General features: G+C 58.6%; 2 protein-coding genes across 4 annotated transcripts; both read right to left on the bottom strand.

Moving 5' to 3' along the window:
- Positions 1 to 356: 356 nt before the first annotated feature.
- On the bottom strand, positions 357 to 1,541 carry GP1BB (glycoprotein Ib platelet subunit beta). Its single transcript, XM_084802655.1, has one exon. It carries the CDS (start codon positions 1,251 to 1,253, stop codon positions 609 to 611), a length of 645 nt encoding a protein of 214 aa, XP_084658781.1. The 5' UTR covers positions 1,254 to 1,541; the 3' UTR covers positions 357 to 608.
- A 138-nt stretch (positions 1,542 to 1,679) lies between these two features.
- On the bottom strand, positions 1,680 to 10,048 carry SEPTIN5 (septin 5). 3 transcript variants are annotated; one of them, XM_084802653.1, is made up of 12 exons: positions 9,912 to 10,048; positions 9,749 to 9,759; positions 5,422 to 5,518; positions 5,228 to 5,314; positions 4,883 to 5,006; positions 4,643 to 4,777; positions 4,396 to 4,513; positions 4,175 to 4,276; positions 3,361 to 3,457; positions 3,139 to 3,274; positions 2,810 to 2,912; positions 1,680 to 2,675 (listed from the first exon to the last, which is right to left on the bottom strand). In XM_084802653.1, the coding sequence occupies exons 1-12, from the start codon at positions 9,952 to 9,954 to the stop codon at positions 2,619 to 2,621; spliced, it is 1,110 nt and encodes a 369-aa protein (XP_084658779.1). In that variant the 5' UTR covers positions 9,955 to 10,048; the 3' UTR covers positions 1,680 to 2,618. The 3 variants fall into 3 exon arrangements, with proteins under 3 accessions (XP_084658779.1, XP_084658780.1, XP_084658778.1); XM_084802654.1 differs by lacking the exons at positions 9,749 to 9,759; positions 9,912 to 10,048 and adding an exon at positions 8,484 to 8,673; XM_084802652.1 differs by lacking the exons at positions 9,749 to 9,759; positions 9,912 to 10,048 and adding an exon at positions 6,182 to 6,809.
- Between the last annotated feature and the right edge of the window lie 5,521 nt (positions 10,049 to 15,569).

Here is a 15,569-nt window from a genome sequence, read left to right as displayed (position 1 = left end):
TCTGTCCCTGGGTGCTCTGATAGCTGGCCACTCAGCAGGGTCACGCCCCAACTCCTGAGCTGTCCTTGAAAGGTTCTCACGGCCCTGGGTGTTTCCCAAGAGCCACTCCTCTGAGCATGAGGCTGGCTGCCCGGCCAGGCTGTTTCAAGCTTCCTAAGTGCCAGAGAGGCCTCTCTGTTCACAGCCTTCTCACGGAGAAGGCCCTCGAACACAGGGAATTGTGTTCACTGACTCCTGTTTGCCCTAGGCCAGTTTGGCAGTGCGTGAAAAAAAAAATGATCTTGTCCTTTTGAACAACATCCCCCAGATTTTTTCTGGGATTTGGCAAGGTCAGGTGGTTACAGAAACCGCCAGAGGAGGAGGAGGAGAGAGGTTTATTCTGTGGGGGAGTCTGGCAAAGGGGAGATTGCTCAGTGTCGAGCAGGCTGCGCCTTCTCCCAAGGCTTTGAAGACTCAAGGCAGTCTGCCCCCGCTTGGATTCAGGCCAGCAGAGCTTGGGTCTGGGAGACTGGACAAGGGTAGAAGCCGCCGATCCTGGTTAAGGTGAAGGTCCACCAGCAGGGACCTGTAAAATTTGCAGGTCGTTGTTGCCCAGCGACTGTCCTTTCTTAGGATGTACCACCTCCGGCCGACTCTGCCACCAGCGGGCCTGTGAGCGATAACTCACGGAAGACGCGTGCGCGCGCGCGCGCACGCAGCCTCCGCAGGCGACTCAGTAAGAGCGCCAGCAGTAGCGCGTGTAGCAGCCCGAGGGCCAGCAGTGCCAGCTGTGCCACCAGAGCTCCCCAGCAGAGCAGGCCGGGCGCGCAGGCGGCCCGCAGCTCGTCCTCGGCTACGTAGGGCAGCAAGCGACCGCGCAGCGCGGGGGGCGCGACACAACGCAGGTCGCGGTAGGGCTCGCGCTCGGGGCGGCCGGCCAGCCAGGCGCGCAGCGGCAGTAAGCGGCAGTCGCAGTGCCAGGGATTGGCTCCCAGAAGCGCCTCGCGCAGCGCAGGCAGCGCATCCAGAAGCCCGGGCGGCAGCGCGGTGAGGTTGTTGCCGGTCAGCACCAGTTTGGTAGTGTCGGGAGGGAAGGCGGCCGGCAGCGAGGCCCAGGTCAGCCCGCGGCGCCCACAGTCCACGACCGTCCCTGCGCAGCTGCAGGGCGCGGGGCAGCCAGAGACTGGATGGCTGGGCGGCGCTAGCAGCAGAAGCAGCAGGCTCAGCGCCCCGCGCGGCCCTGGAAGAGAAGCGCTAGGATGAGCCCGAAGCATCAGTGGGAGCGCCGGCACTGCTCCCACTAGCTCCTGGGGCCAGCAGGTCCCTCCACCCCGGTCACCCTGCACTCTGCCTGGGGCTTTCCTTCCAAGTCTGATCCACGCCTTTGCCTTTTGCTACTCAAAACACCTCCTGATGTGGCTCTGTCCAGAAAGATGCAGACCCGACCCCAGAACTCACGGGAGCCCATGGCGAAAGGATGGCGGCCCACTTCGTTCTGGAGTGGCGTGGCCCCAAAAGCCTGCAGCAACAGACCACAGGACTGCCGCCTGGCCAGAAATAACTCCAGGCCGGCGCGCAAGGCTGTTGCGGGCGGCAGATAAGGGTGCTATCGCTAGGGCCCGCAGGCGGCCCGGGCTTCCGTCCCCCCCCTCCTCGCCCCGTTCCCAGGGGTTCATGGAACACTCAGACACCAAGTTAGCGACGTTCACCAACTTTGTTCTCCTGTCACCGGGACAGGACGCGGCATTCACAACTGAACAAAACGGAGAATGGGGTGTGTCGGGGAAGGATCATGCAGGTGGAGAGATGGAGGAGGCCAAGGGCTGGAATCCCAGTGCAACAGAGCTGCTGGGAAGGAGACCTTGACCTATGAGTGGATGAAAGTCGTCTATGCATAGGGGACAGACACCCCGGTCCAGCCGTCCCTGGAGCAGTCCTTCGAGTCTACCCAGGAAGGGGTGAGAGCGGCCTAGCGCATTGCGGCCCCGCCTTCTTCCCAGAAACCTCTCTAGGTCTGGGGTCTCCCTAAAGGCCTCAGCCTTCAAACCCTGCCGGCTGTGGTCCGGAATCGAGCGTGGTTAGGGAGTTAGGGAGGATCCGGCCCACTTCCGCGCACGCAGTAGGACATTAGCATCTGCTTCGTAGCCCACCGGAACACGCAGGGGCCCCTCCCAACTCCACTTTGCAGCACTAACTTGGGTGACAGGCCCGAGATCCTGTATCCACGTCCCTCCTCTACCCTGGTTTATTGGCCCGCTGTGGGCAACGATCTTTTAGGAAGGGTGACCTAGGAGGTTATGCACAACTTGTTCCCTTAAGACCGGCGGAGAGGGGCCGGGTGGGGAGGGAGCAGGGGCTTGGGGAGGGGCTGTGGTTCAGACCACTCTGGAAGCAGATACAAAGGACCGGGAAGGGTGGATGCTGAGAATAAATTAGGGTCATCTGGGGGCTGTGGCTCTGTGGCTCCAGGTCTGAACAGTTTGGTCAAAGCCACTTTGGATTAGGGTTAGGTCCAGGCCGTCTGAAATCCAGATGAACCCAGGGTGGAATCCAGGACAGTCTGGGATCCAGGGGTAGGAGGGGCCAGCCCGGAAACCGGCGGCCCTCTATCCTTGTTGGTGTAGGGCTGGGGCAGGGTGTCACTGGTCTTGCATCTGTTGTTTCATCTTCTGCAACATCTCCTGCATGCGCCTTAGCTGGTGAGTGGAAACCGACCCAAGTTAGAGCGAGGAAAGGGCGGGAGAGGCCTAGCCCCGCCCTCCGCTTCTCCTCCCTCCCCTTTCCGCGCGCGCGCGCGCATCATTGGGCCCCACTCTCGGCAGACACCCACCTCTTCATCCTTCATCCTGATGAGCTTCTCGGTCTCCGCATCCGGCGTGGGTAGTGGGAGTATAGGGATGGGGCTTTCCATGCGGCTGTCCTGTGTGAGTTTGCTGTGGAAAGAGAGGGCTGCGCTGTTGGGAGGTTCAGATTAGGGGGACGGGAGATGTCAGGCCCCGCTCCTGCAAACGTCAAGACCCCTGGGGTGATTTAGGGACTGGGACAAAGTTCAGGTGTGTGTTGGGCGGGGCGGCCTTCGGTGGTGCCATGACGGGGGGGGGGGAGGGAGGGGAAGGGCGGGTGAGGGGGGAAGGTAAACACCGGTTGGGGGTGGCCCACCTGGTCATCTGCTGGATGCAGTGGGCGCGGTAATTCTCGTAGTGCACGTCGCACGTCACGTCCTTGAGGTCGTGCATGTGAGTGCGGATGAGCATGTTGCGAAGCTTCACAAAATCGCAGTGCGCCTGATTCTCCACTGTGGGGCAGGAGCCGTCAGTGTGGGCAGGCCTCAGACTAGGGGAACCTCCCACCCCGCACCCAGGGCCCCCTGCCTCATCTCACCTTCTACGATCCCCCACGGGTACAGCCGACCCCGGACCCGCTGCCCCTTGGCTTCCACCACAGTGTTGCTGCCGATGACAGCGAAGGGAGCACTTTCCTGGGGGAAGGGGAGCAAGGATCCAGCCCAGCCCAGCCAGTAAGAGCACAGGCTCAGAGGCTGAGGGGGCGTGGCCATTCCAACAGGGCCATTGCCCCCCACCCCATCTGGAACGGCCCCTCTTCTTGGTGCTACCCACTAAAGCCACAAAGCCTGCATAGCTCAAATCCTTGGGGTTTCTGAGAGGCCGTGCTCTTCACCGGCTCCGGGTGCTTCTAGGAGCTTCCTCCACGTTTCAAGTCAGAGCCAAGCCCTTGCTTACTTGAGCTTCTAGTGGACAGCCCTGCCCATCTGCTTCTGGAACAGTAGCCTCTAGTTCCCGGCTTAGTTCTCTGTCACCACCTCTCTAGCCTCTGGGGTATTCAAAGCCACCATTTTCCAGAGCTCAGGATCTTGGGACCTAGGGAACTTGACACATCTCTGGGCCACTGGGCTGGTCAGAATGGTACTAGTAAGTGCTCTAGTGAGCACACAAGGGAGGTTCGAATGGTCTGCCACAGACTACACAAGGATGCAAGTGATCTTGTAGCCCCTGTGATGGGGGGAGGAGGGGGTATAAAGTCCCTCTTTTCTGTGCACAAATGATTCCTGTCCTCATCAAGTTGGACCCGGGTGCCGTGCCCAGGCCTCCCCCAGGCCTTGTGCGGGCCTTTAATGCCCCGCACCCCACCTCCACCCCCACCCCCACGCCCTCACCCCCCCTGGCTGCAAGCTAACCTTCAGTTCCCGGTCCTGTTGCTTGAAGTCTTCGTCTTCATCGGAGTCGCATTCTGGAAACTGGTATACATGGATCCCAAACTTGTCAATCTCCTCTCTTATCTGCGGCGGCCGTGGAGGGGTGGGGGGCAAGAGCTTGACTTGGCACTGGCCAGCTCCCCTGGAGTTTTTGGCCAGGGCCCTCCCCCTCATCGATGATGGCAGGATGATAGGAGACTCACCCTGTCCTTCAGCTTCCGGATCTCGCTGGGAACCAGGCAGTCCGCCTTGGCGATGAGTGGGACGATGTTCACTTTCTCGTGCAGTGCTTTCATGAAGCCAACATCCACCGGCCTCAGTCTGCGGAGACAGGGTAGGTAGGGTAGGCCCTGCTGAGGGGCACCGACGCAACGAATTGACAGGACCGTCTACCCGGAGTGGGGGGGGCGGGGGTGGGGGTGGGGGGCGGGCACCGAGATGGCTACACACCCGTGTCCAAAGGGGGAGATGAAGTACAGGCAGCAGTGCACCCGGTTGTCCTGGATGTTCTTGCGGTTGAGGCCGCTCTCATCACGGAAATACTGCTCAAACTGCTGGTCCACATAGTCGGTGATGGGTTTCCAACTAGAAGCAGAAGGAAGAGGGGGAAATGGAGGCAGCTCTAAGAGCTGCCTGCTTGCTGGCGGTGGTGGTTGGGGCGGGGGTGGGGTAGGGGAACCTGGTCCTCACCACTCAGAGTTGTTCACAGCATCCCCAAAGCCGGGCGTGTCCACAATAGTGAGCTTCAGCTTGACTCCCTTCTCCTCGATGTCAACAGTGTGTTTCAAGATCTCTACCGTCTGGCTGATGCGTTCTGCGGGAGGAAGGGGGGCAGGGTCGGCGAGGCCGTCTTCTCCTCACCCACCCTGGCGCCTCGGAGGGCCTGCTCTCCCGGTCTGACTATATATATTCTGGGTCCCTCCTCCTCGCCCCTAAATAGGGACGCTTGCCTCGAGCAGAGTGTAAGGGTGCCCTCTGAGGTTTCTCAGGGCAGGGGCGGCGGATTGGTGAGCACTGTATGAAGGGGGCACTCACCCTCGGCGCTCAGCAACTTCCGGTCCTTGTACAGGTCAGTCAGAAAGAGGCTATGGACAAGGGTAGATTTCCCCAGGCCGGACTCACCTGGCCAAAGGAACAGTGAAAGAGCTGGGTTAGATTTGGGCTGAGAGGGTCTGCCCCCTGGCCTTGTCTTCTCGTCGTCGGCTCCACCCACAAGTTTGGCCACTAACCTGCTACCATGAGGGTGAAGTCAAAACCTTTCTTCACTGACTTGCGGTGCACCTGGTTTGGCAATGTGGCGAAGCCAACGTACTGCTTGTCGATGTCCTGAGGGGAGGGGTGGGTGGAGCAGGTTAGGGGCCCATCCTCGATCTTCAGTGACAGCCCAAGACCCTATCTCTTATGTGGCTCAGGGGAGCACATAGCACGGCCCCTGGGAAGTGGCATGTCATTCACAAAAATGGAGTGAGGGCTGTATGGCACAGGCTGGAAGGAGGAAAGTAGGTGAGGCGGTGGCCGGAAAAGACACCCCCCACTCCCCGTCCATCCTCAGCAGAGACCCAAGACTGGGATGGGGAAGGAGGGATGTCAGCCCCGCGGGGGGGGGATCCTCTCCATCCCCCACCCCTAGGTGGGTGGTGGGAATCAGTGGCAGGGACCCCCTCAGACACATTCAAGGTCCTCCATAGGTGGAGGCAGACAGACCTCAGCACAGAATCATCCCCAGGGTATCCAGGGGTGGGTGGCTCGTCTGGCCCAGATCCAAGCTTGGGGGTGGTGGTTCCTGAAGCAGCATCCCAGCAGGGGCTATTTATAGACTGCTGTACTGAGCCTCCCCCGCCAAAGGGTCTGCGCTGCCTGCACCCATCACCTAGTGGACATCTGCCCTGGGAGGCCTTGCCACCTTCTCTGGTGGCCGGAGGGTCCTGGCCAAGCAAGCATGCACACATGACCCACATTCCACCCTGTCTGCACACACCAGACACACACCTTGAGCCGCCTTTGGGCCTGGGTGCGCGGCGACAGCAGCTGCTCCACCAGGCGGTCCTGGGGTGCTGCCAGTGAGTCCATCGCAGCGACCCGCCTCGTTCCGACCCTATACCGGGGCCAAGCCAGTCGGGGCCAGCGATCTCCAGCGACCCGTGCTGGGCAAATTTGCTCTTAAGCCCTCTTTTGGCTCGGGTTTTTAAGATCCGAGAACTGAGGCCCGGAGAGGAAGCGTCGCCCACCTGGTAGGCCGCTGACCTCAGAAGTCGTGCGAGCCATTCCCTGGCCTTTGCGCTGGGGCCGCGAGCTGTGGCCGCGTCGAAGCTCAGCAGCGGCTCGCGCACTGGAGCACCGAGGCGGGGCTTCGCGGGCCCCCCGGCAGTGGCGGCGGGGACCGCCCCGCCCGCCGTCGCCGGGAAACGGTCGCCTGGAAATTGGGCCGCGGGCGGAGCCTCGAGAAAACGACTGCGATGGGCAAGGCCCAGCAGAGGCGCGCGGGCGGGGGCGCCGCGTGGACCCGGAGCGCAGCCGTGGCACCCGAGGCCTCGTCCCTACCGTCCGCAGGCGGGCGGCGAGGCGTCTGCGGTCGCGGATCTGCCTCCGGGACGCCGTGCGGCTGCCGCCCACCAGAGGGCGCTGCGGAATGCTCCGGACGCGCAACCGTGAGGAAAGCCGGCCCCAGCCAACACCTTGCTCTCCTCGCCCAAACCCACCCCCTAAGCTGTGCCATGGAGAACAAAATACCCACAGACACACCCCTTCCCCCCTCCTTGGGGGCTCACTCTTCCTCCCCCACCTCTCCCAGCTGCGTGTGCACGTGCCAGTGATTGGGGGCACCCCCCACCTTCCGCGTGGCATCTTCACATGCTCTGAGGTCAGAGTGCACCTCTCTTCTAAACCCTGCCATGGGCGAGGGGACCGTGTTGAGAGGTACATTCCTTTAAATCCCAGCCCTTGGGAGGCAGAGGCAGGTCAGTCTTTGTGAGTTTGAGGGCAGCCTGGTCTAGTTAGTGAGTTCCAGGACAGCCAGGGCTACACAGAGAAACCCTGTCTCGAAACACAAACAAACAAAAGGGTGCGAGGGTGGCAGGAGTTCAGATGGCCCACTTCCTTCCAAGCTTGGAAGCTCAGGCCAGCCCGCAGCTAGGCAAAACTTCCACCCACAACATGCCATCAGTTTAGGTACCAGATGTCCCAGGAACCACAGGGTTCTGATGAATTGGGAAGCCATGCTCTGTAAGCTACCAAACTTTTCCTTACTCCTCCCTTCCAAACCCACCAGAATCAGAGCACCAGCCCCAGGGGGCAAGAAATTAGACTCATCACTGTAGGGAGTGTAAGAAACACCAGGAGACCACCCTCCCCCAGGAGGCTTCTCGGAGGGACCTCCACCCTGGGTCTTGCTATGGGGCCTGACGGTGACTGGCACCAGGGAAGGAGCATGGCCCCACAGCTGCACCGGGAGAGCCATTTATCCCAGGGCTGAGGAGCAGCATCCCAGTTCCGGCTACTGGTTCTTGTCTGACTTGCAAGCTGCCTCTAGGCTGAGACCCACACACCTTCGGTGTTCCAACCACTGCAGATCCAGCTTAGTTCAGCATCATCCCAGACAGGCAGGTATATTCAGCTTAGGGCATCTCTGTTGGACTGCACAGCCAGCCATGGCCTGGGCCATACCCTGATGGTGCTGAGCAGAGCTAGTTGGTCTTAGACTGCCTCTCAACTTGTCCACTGGGGAAGTCTGGGTCAAACAGCAAGGGTCTTACACTTCTCATCCACAGGCTGTCTGAGTATCACCCATTAAGGCCATCGCAGCCTGTGTATTCCCTGGAGAAGCCCTAAGGGAGGGGCCCTGCTTCCTCCTTTTTCTAGACCCGGAGGCTTAGCAAATATTCCTCAGGGATATGAAGCCACACACGGCACAGCTGTGCCCACCTCTTTATGAGAATGAGAGCCATGAGGCGTTCTTCCCATCCCTAGACTTCTGAGTAGGCTCTGAAGCAGCAGGTACAACCAACAGAGAGGTGCAAAGGGCAGACAGACAACCTCCTTCCGCACTGACGGCTGCTGCACCCCTCCCCCATTCAGAGTCAGAAAGAGGCCTGGTTAAGCCCCATCTCTGTACAACCATAGCGGTCACTGAGGTAGTGGGTGCTGCTTCCCACAGGGCCACTGAACCCTGGCCCAAACACCAGAACTCTGGCACTCTTCTGGGCCTCCCTCCATCTGCCTTGACCCAGTGCTCTCTTCCTTTGGGCCTGGGGCTAGCGGATAGCGGATAGCGTGAGGCTGCCTCCTAACTGACCTCATCGGATGGATGGATGGGTGGCAGATGATGCAGGCCTGAAGAGCTCAGACTTCAGCAGGAAGGAGAGGGGGCTCCACCCCAGCAGCGACGGGGACAGCAGCAGGTACCCAAGCCAGGTCCCTGTCTCCCTAGCCTCAGGCGCCTTCCCTCTCCCATACACAGTAGCCAGGCAGCATAAGTCCCCATCAGGCTTTGTCTGGCCTGCTGAGCTGAGAGTGAGGAGGCAGTTCCCTAGGAAGGCTCCTGGGGGAGCCCCTCCCAAGGAGCCTCATCAGTCTTGGGCGGGGCAAGTCCCTGCTAAGAGACTGTGCCTCTCCAGCTCACCCCCATCTGCTAGTAGCGCTGCCTGCTGCACTCTGGTCTAGCACTCTGGGGTCCACTGGGCATCAATGCTAGGGGTGAGTCTCCATCCCCAAGGAGGCTTGCCAAGGCCCTTCTGGTGTCAGAATTGGGCCCCTCCCCCCTTTTTTCTTCTTCCTTGAAACAGGGCCCCTAGCTCAAGCCACAGAGGGCAGCCCCTTGGGTCAACCACTTCAACACACACCGCTCTGGTTTCACAACCCTCAGCACCTTTGGGTTGTCACAGGTTACCCAGGCCAGCTTCCCAATGGTCTGGCACTCTCACTGGGGTAAGAAGGATCACGCTAGCCCTTTGAAAGGCCAAAATCCTGGCTGCACCCAAGGTTTAGGGGACCAGTACTGGGCACTTGGATGACTCAGATAGGGAGCCTTGGAAGTTCCAGGTCTTGGAAGAGGCTCCGCCGAAGGCTAGAGAGCATGGATGTATGTGTGGGGACAGAAGCACAAAGGTGCCTGGGCATGAAGTGGGGTAAACAGAGGCTCCCCATGGTGTTGCTTAGGAGACTAGTGGACATCGCCCCCATCCCACCGCGGCCGCGCCCGTTCCTGGTTCCTGGCCTGTCATAACTACAGCCTCACCCAGGACCCCAGCACGTGGCCTTCCGGTCAGGTTAAGAAGGGGATGCTGGCTCTGCACTAGAGGAGCGAGCCAACCCAGCCTTCCTTTCTGGGAGGTGCCTAGGCCCCTGCTGTGCAGGTCAGGGAGCCAGACAGGGTGCCCACTCTTCCCCTCCGTAGCCCCAAGAGCGGCGGCGCTGCCCCTACAGACAATCGATTAACGCCACAGGGCTGGGTGACGGCCGGCGGGGGCGGGGTCACGCCTGGGCGCCACCAGCATCGGTGCCACAATGGGTGACAGCCGGTCGGGTCTCACTACTGGCCGAGCGGCGCGGCGCCGGTACCTGTTTGTCCTCTGCGTGGTCCGGGTCGTGGTCCGGGTCGGGTCGGGTCCGGGAGGGTCCGGGCCGGCGGGCAAAGGAGAGACGGAGACAGACGGTGAGAGGCGGGCGGGCGGGCGGCGGGGACAAAGGCGCGCGCGGGCACGCGGACAGGCGCCGGGCTCACCTGGGGTCGCCAGCTTGCTCTTGTACCGCAGTCCTGTGCTCATGGTGGCCGCCGGCGGGGGACGTGTGGCGGCGGGCGCGCGGGCGGGGCGCGGCGACCAGCGGTGGAGGCCGAGGCCGGCTGCGGGGTGACCCGCCCCTCAGCGCCGCCGCCACCCGCCCCGCCCGCGCGCCCGCCAGCCAATCGGCGCCCGCCGCGCCCACGCGCGACCCGGAGAGGCCGGTGGGGGCGGGGACTGAAGCGTCCCGCTGTGGTCCCCCCCAGGCCTCTGGTTCTCCGGACTGCATGCAGAGCAGCAGGGCTATTCCCACGGCCTCGTCCGGAACGCCCCCTCCCCTTCCTGTCATCTGCTCACCAGGCCTGGACTCTGCTCTCCCTTGGCTGTCGCTGGAACCCGTTTGGTTCCTGGGCCTCTGACCTTCTATCACTGTGATCATTCTATACAAGCCTGTCCCAGGACTGTACTTCATGCAGCAGATACATGAGCTCAGGGGATTAAAAAGCACCCCCTTCACCGCCAAGATGCACTTGGGAGGGGCAGGCCTGGGAGCCCTGTTTCTGGTACTAGTTGTTTGGGCAGAGCTCTCCTGCAGTCATTTGGGTGCTACTGGGAGCCTCACACTGGGCACGCACACACCTGGGCAAGATGCAAAGCACATGGCAGGGTGTGGTTGCACGGCTTCTTTTCCTGGATTGTAAGAGAGAGAGAGAGAGAGAGAGAGAGAGAGAGAGAGAGAGAGAGAGAGAGAGAGAGAGAGAGAGAGAGAGAGAGAGAGAGAGAGAGAGAACTTGAGGTGTGAGACCAGACTGGCACCATGGAGAGGACACATTACCTCGTCTTGCACCATCTCTGGGCCCTGTTTTCTATGACGTGTGCTTTCCCCAGCTCCCTCCCTGGAGAGGGGTTGAAGGGGCCTGAGGGGCACCATAAAGCCAGATTCGGGCCCAGAGCCACATTTATACACGAAGATGCTCTGCATCTTCAGTAAGTTGATGGGATTGAGTGGCCCGCGGTGTGAAGGCTTCCTACCTTCTGTGTTCCTGTCACCCATGGCCAGCATAGGGATGCTCCATTGCCCCAACCTTTCGTCTACCGCCTCAGGACCAGATGGGGAGAGTATGTGTCACACTGTGGTGCTTCTCTGGAATCTAGGGTGTGTCCACGATCAAACACGTAGTGAAACACTGAACTAATGATTCCATCTTTTAGGTTTGGCTTCACCATTGGCCTTCTTATGGGGTTTTGGGGGGGATTTGGAACTCTGATAAAGGAATACAGGCAGTCTGAGACAGGGGTACACACACTCAAAATGCCATGACTTTTGAGCATGGCACTCATCAGTTCTGAGTCTGAAGAAACCCACGATGGGGTGGTAGGACATTTAGCACGTGGCGCTGTCACTGTCACTCTGATGGCAGAAACAAAGTGGGAGAGAGGAAGGCTCTTCATTGGGGGCTCTGATGGTGGGGGCCACTTCCTGCAGCTTCTAGCTAGGGAGCTGCGCTTGGCCCAGAGGAAAGTGTAGGACAGCGGGGAGTGGCTGGTGTAGAGAAGAGGAGTAGATTTTATAACAATTCTGATGAGCCCTCGACACGAGGGTTTGACCAAAACAAAGATTAAGAAAAAGAAATGATAGTAAACTGTTTGTGGAGAAGGGAAATGAGCAAGCAGGAGCGACACTGTGTACGCCTGGGTTTTTAAAAGGTAAGTGTAGTTCAAAGATTATTTCAAAGACATAAGATTGGGCTAGAGACCAGTGCTTGATGGGAAATGAATGGACTGGTATCACTGAGCCTGGGAGCCACATTTTGAAGGATGCAGTGAGGGGTAGCCTAGCTTGGTACCACGTGTAAAGACACCTGAGGATGGCTTGAGATGCTCAGCCTGCTGGGAGAGCTGGGATCTGCTCCCTTGTCCTGGGACTCTGCTCACCTCTGACTATAAGCCAGCCCCAGGGGCAGCTGCAAGTCACCCACAGAGGCAAGAGGTTGCCCTGTTGTGCTGAGAAGGAGTAATGCTTGTGACTGAACAGATACGATATGTACAAGGGACATTTCTGAGATCAGGAAAATAGGCCACGAAGGCGTTATCAGCCATCAGATTTGTAGGACCTGTCCCCAGCTTTGCCATGTGGACAGTGTGAGCGTCACAAAGGTCATAGACTCTAGCCGGAATAGCCGGGGGCTGAGGTCTGAACAAAAGTCCCGTATAGCTTTTGCCCATCTGAAAGCAGAGCCAGCAGCCTCTGGTGGGCTCTGTCAGGTGTCAGGGAGGCCGCAGAAATGGCAGGGTGGGGACCCGGACACCTCCATTTACCTGTTTAAAGATGCCATAGCTTTAAGGAAAACCATCTTCCCAGTGGGCACCTGCTCTGCCTTGCTGTCACAAGTGTTGGCTGTAGTACAGAGAGAAGTAAACAAAAGATTCTTGCGTGGGGAAATGCTATTTTTTTTTTTTAATTCATAAGGAAAAAGAAGTTAATGAGTGGAAAAATCTGTTCAAGCAACTTGGGCTACAAATAGCTCACTTTTCAGAAAGAAAAAAAAAACACACACCAAAAACCTAACAACAACAAAAAAAACCACCACCCTCTCTTTTTGTTAAATCATGCTGAGTTCCCCCTCAGCACAGACTGCACCATAAGGCCAGCTGGGGTAAGCAAGGAGCTCTTGGAGAGACAGCATCAGTGCAAACCACAGTGACCACACAAGACCCAGTGAGGCAGGTGACAAGGATGCTGAGATGGGGGAGTTTGTCCTGGGTGACGTAGAGATGGGAGCACTGGGGCTGGGCTGGTGGTGACAAAATTCTAGAATGTTTACCCTGTTATTGCTGTTCACTTCTGAGGGTGAGGGCTAAGGTCAAATTGTGTGCAGCAGAGGAGGCCTCCCAGGGCAAGACCTTCCACAGTGCTGCCCCTATAACCACCTCAGAACAGGCCTGGCTCAAGCCAAGACCCCTGGGTTTTGTGCCTAAGCACAGGGCAGTAAGTGCAGTTCAGAATGAGGATCCGCCTGACTTCAGCCCAGCCGCGTGGAGTCCAGCGGGATATAACCTGGCCTCAGCCCAGCCAGGGCCTTGGCCTGCTCATACAGCCCACCTGAATTTGCGTTCCTTCTGTCCCCTCTCCCTTCATCTCCCTGAGCCCTCCTTTGTCTTTCTGTGGGTATTGCTCTCACACGATCCTTGCTGCTGTTGCTACCCTCCCTGAGCCAGACGACTCAGACTCATCAGCTTGCACTTGAGGGCTTTGCACCAGGAAGTGCTCCCTTCAGCTTCCTGTCAGGGTCTGCACTGCCCCTATGTGGTGTTGCTCCCACAGAGCCAGAGCCACAGTGCTGTCTCCACCACGCTCTCCTGTCCAGTCAGACTCTGCGACACCCACTTCTGCAGAATCAGGCAGTTGGTTTACAGGAGTTCTATTGGGCTCACAGGAAAGCCATGCTTGCCCGGTATTATGGCAAGTGGAGGAGGGTGGGGTGGGAAAAGCCAGCCAAGAGGGTCAGAACCCCTGCCCATCTGCAGTGGGTACACACACATCATCTTGCAAGGGGCGTCTATAGGGACTGCAGACTCAAGGCTGTCCTCTTTGCTCCCGAAGGCAGTGTGAGCCCCAAAACACAGGAGAAATGGGAGAACATTAAAGTATACTAGAGAATCCTTTTCTTGATTTCCTTGCTGGAAGAATGTGAGGGGACCATACAGAGGTCCTTGTCACCAAAGGCAAACGTTAGAAGCGCATAGAATCACAGCAGCTGCCCCTGCCAAGAGGGAGCCGATTGACCCTGTCTGAAGCTGCCTGTGTGTGTTGCAAGGCTCCAGGGAGGCTGAGCCCTGGTCCACACTGGGTAGCTGGAGTTATGCAACAAAGGATGTCTGTGCTTTGGGAGAGGGAGCCAGCCTGGGGACCCAGATCAGCCTGGGTCTTTGAGTAGGTGAGAGGAGCCTCCAAGACATCCGAGATGCTGGAGAGGCTCCTGTGGTACTCTAGGGCAGTGTCTTGGTGGGGGAGATAGGGTGCAGTGCATGCTGGGACCCTTGAGTGCGAGGACTGTATGAGACATGGATGTTTGTCACTGAGCTATCCAGGAGACCGACCCTGTACCAGGTACATGCACAGGGCCGAACACCTCCCTGCTGTGGTACCCCACACCTCTGCCATTGCCTGACCTCAACTGTATTTCTAGGGCTTTGTGGAAAGACAAAGATGGAAGAAAAAGGTAAGTGACTTAGGAAATGGTGCCAGCATCAAGGTTCTCCCAGAAGCACAGAGGCATTACAAACAGGGGGAAAAAAATCTCTTATTGACTGAAAAGACGGCTCAGCAGTTCAGAGCACTTGATGCTTGAACAGAGGACGTGAATCCCCAGCACCCACACTGGATGGCTTAACCGACTGCCTATAACTCTGGATGTAGTGGTTCAATCTCCTTTTCTGCCAACTGCAGGCACCTTCATGACTATGGTGTGCATCCATACATGAAGGTCCCCACATAAACTTAAGTCTTTTCCAGTGATCTTCACAAGAATACATGTTTTGGACCGGTGAGATGGTGCGGAGGCCAGCGCACCGGTGATGTGGATCATAAGCCAGCCAGCGAACACACTCAGAGAAGAGGTTCCTCTGTCCCATCACCCCTCCTCTGGGCACTGGGGTTCCTAGGGCTCCCCAGCTCCTCACTGCATCCTGCCTCTTAGACCTGACCTGCCAGTGCAGGCCACTGGCAGACCTGGAAATCTTTCAGGAGTTAGCAGGACTCAAAACAGGGCTCTGGCCTCCACACCATGGGTCACGAGGGCCAGCTGCCCCCACAGGGGTTCTAGCACCTTCTACAGTAGCAGACTCTAACTCAACACTCCACCTCAGGCACTGGCTGAGGGTCTGACACTGTTCAGGGTGGCGTGGCAGCTGGGCCAGTGCACGTAGAACAGCACTGGGAAGCCTCCACCAGGGCTCCCACTGCAGGTGTTTACTGTTCAAGTCTCAAGGCGACTGGCCACATCCTGGTAAGGACAGGAGCTTAGGAGTCTCAGCTCAGCCAAACATCGCCTCTCTCTTGCCTTTGGCTGACTGTGCTCAGGGACACCTTGGCCTGTGGAACTCAGACATGACACTGGGGTCACTGAGCAGATGCTCCCGGCAGTGGGGCTGGCCTGGATTGAGACCTCTTGCTCGTACTTTAAGGGTGCAATATGGTCTCTGCCCAATACCTATTTATTTCTATTGAGTATTTGCTGTCTGACAGGGCAGAGCCATGCATCACTGTGTGGGAGATAACATACGCTATGCGTCAGGATGCCACTTGGCTGGGAGACGATGGTGAGAGGGACATGTAAAGTTGATGGCTAGCCAGGACCAGCCCTCACATGGGCCTGCTTCCCAGCCCACGCCCTAGGCTGAAGTTGTCACCTGTCACCCTTGCTTGTCCCAAAGGCTGTCTTTAAGAGGTCCCATATAAACTGGGTGGAGGGGTGCACGCCTTTGATCCCAGTACTTGGGAGGAGGCAGAGGCAGAGGCAGGCAGATCTCTGTGAGTTTGAGGCTCGTCCTGGTGAGTTCCAGGACAGCCAGGTGTACACGGAGAAACTCTGTCTCAAAACCAAAACCAAAACCAAATCAAAAACCCAGAAGAAAAAAGACAGGTGGCGGGGTGGGGT

This window comes from Acomys minous (genome assembly GCF_964271855.1).
Source record: "Acomys minous genome assembly, chromosome: 11".
Taxonomy (NCBI): Eukaryota; Metazoa; Chordata; class Mammalia; order Rodentia; family Muridae; genus Acomys; species Acomys minous.
The sequence above is the reverse complement of the archived record's forward strand: the minus strand, read 5'-3'. Positions and strand labels throughout refer to the sequence as shown.

Excerpts from the sequence above, each read along its gene's own strand:
- GP1BB (XM_084802655.1), bottom strand. The coding sequence starts at position 1,253 with ATGCTTCGGGCTCATCCTAGCGCTTCTCTTCCAGGGCCGCGCGGGGCG.
- SEPTIN5 (XM_084802652.1), bottom strand. The coding sequence starts at position 6,262 with ATGGACTCACTGGCAGCACCCCAGGACCGCCTGGTGGAGCAGCTGCTG. Across the intron at positions 5,519-6,181 it reads AGGCCCAAAGGCGGCTCAAG|GACATCGACAAGCAGTACGT; the intron begins GTGTGTGTCTGG and ends CCCTCCCCTCAG. Across the intron at positions 5,315-5,421 it reads CTTCACCCTCATGGTAGCAG|GTGAGTCCGGCCTGGGGAAA; the intron begins GTTAGTGGCCAA and ends TCCTTTGGCCAG.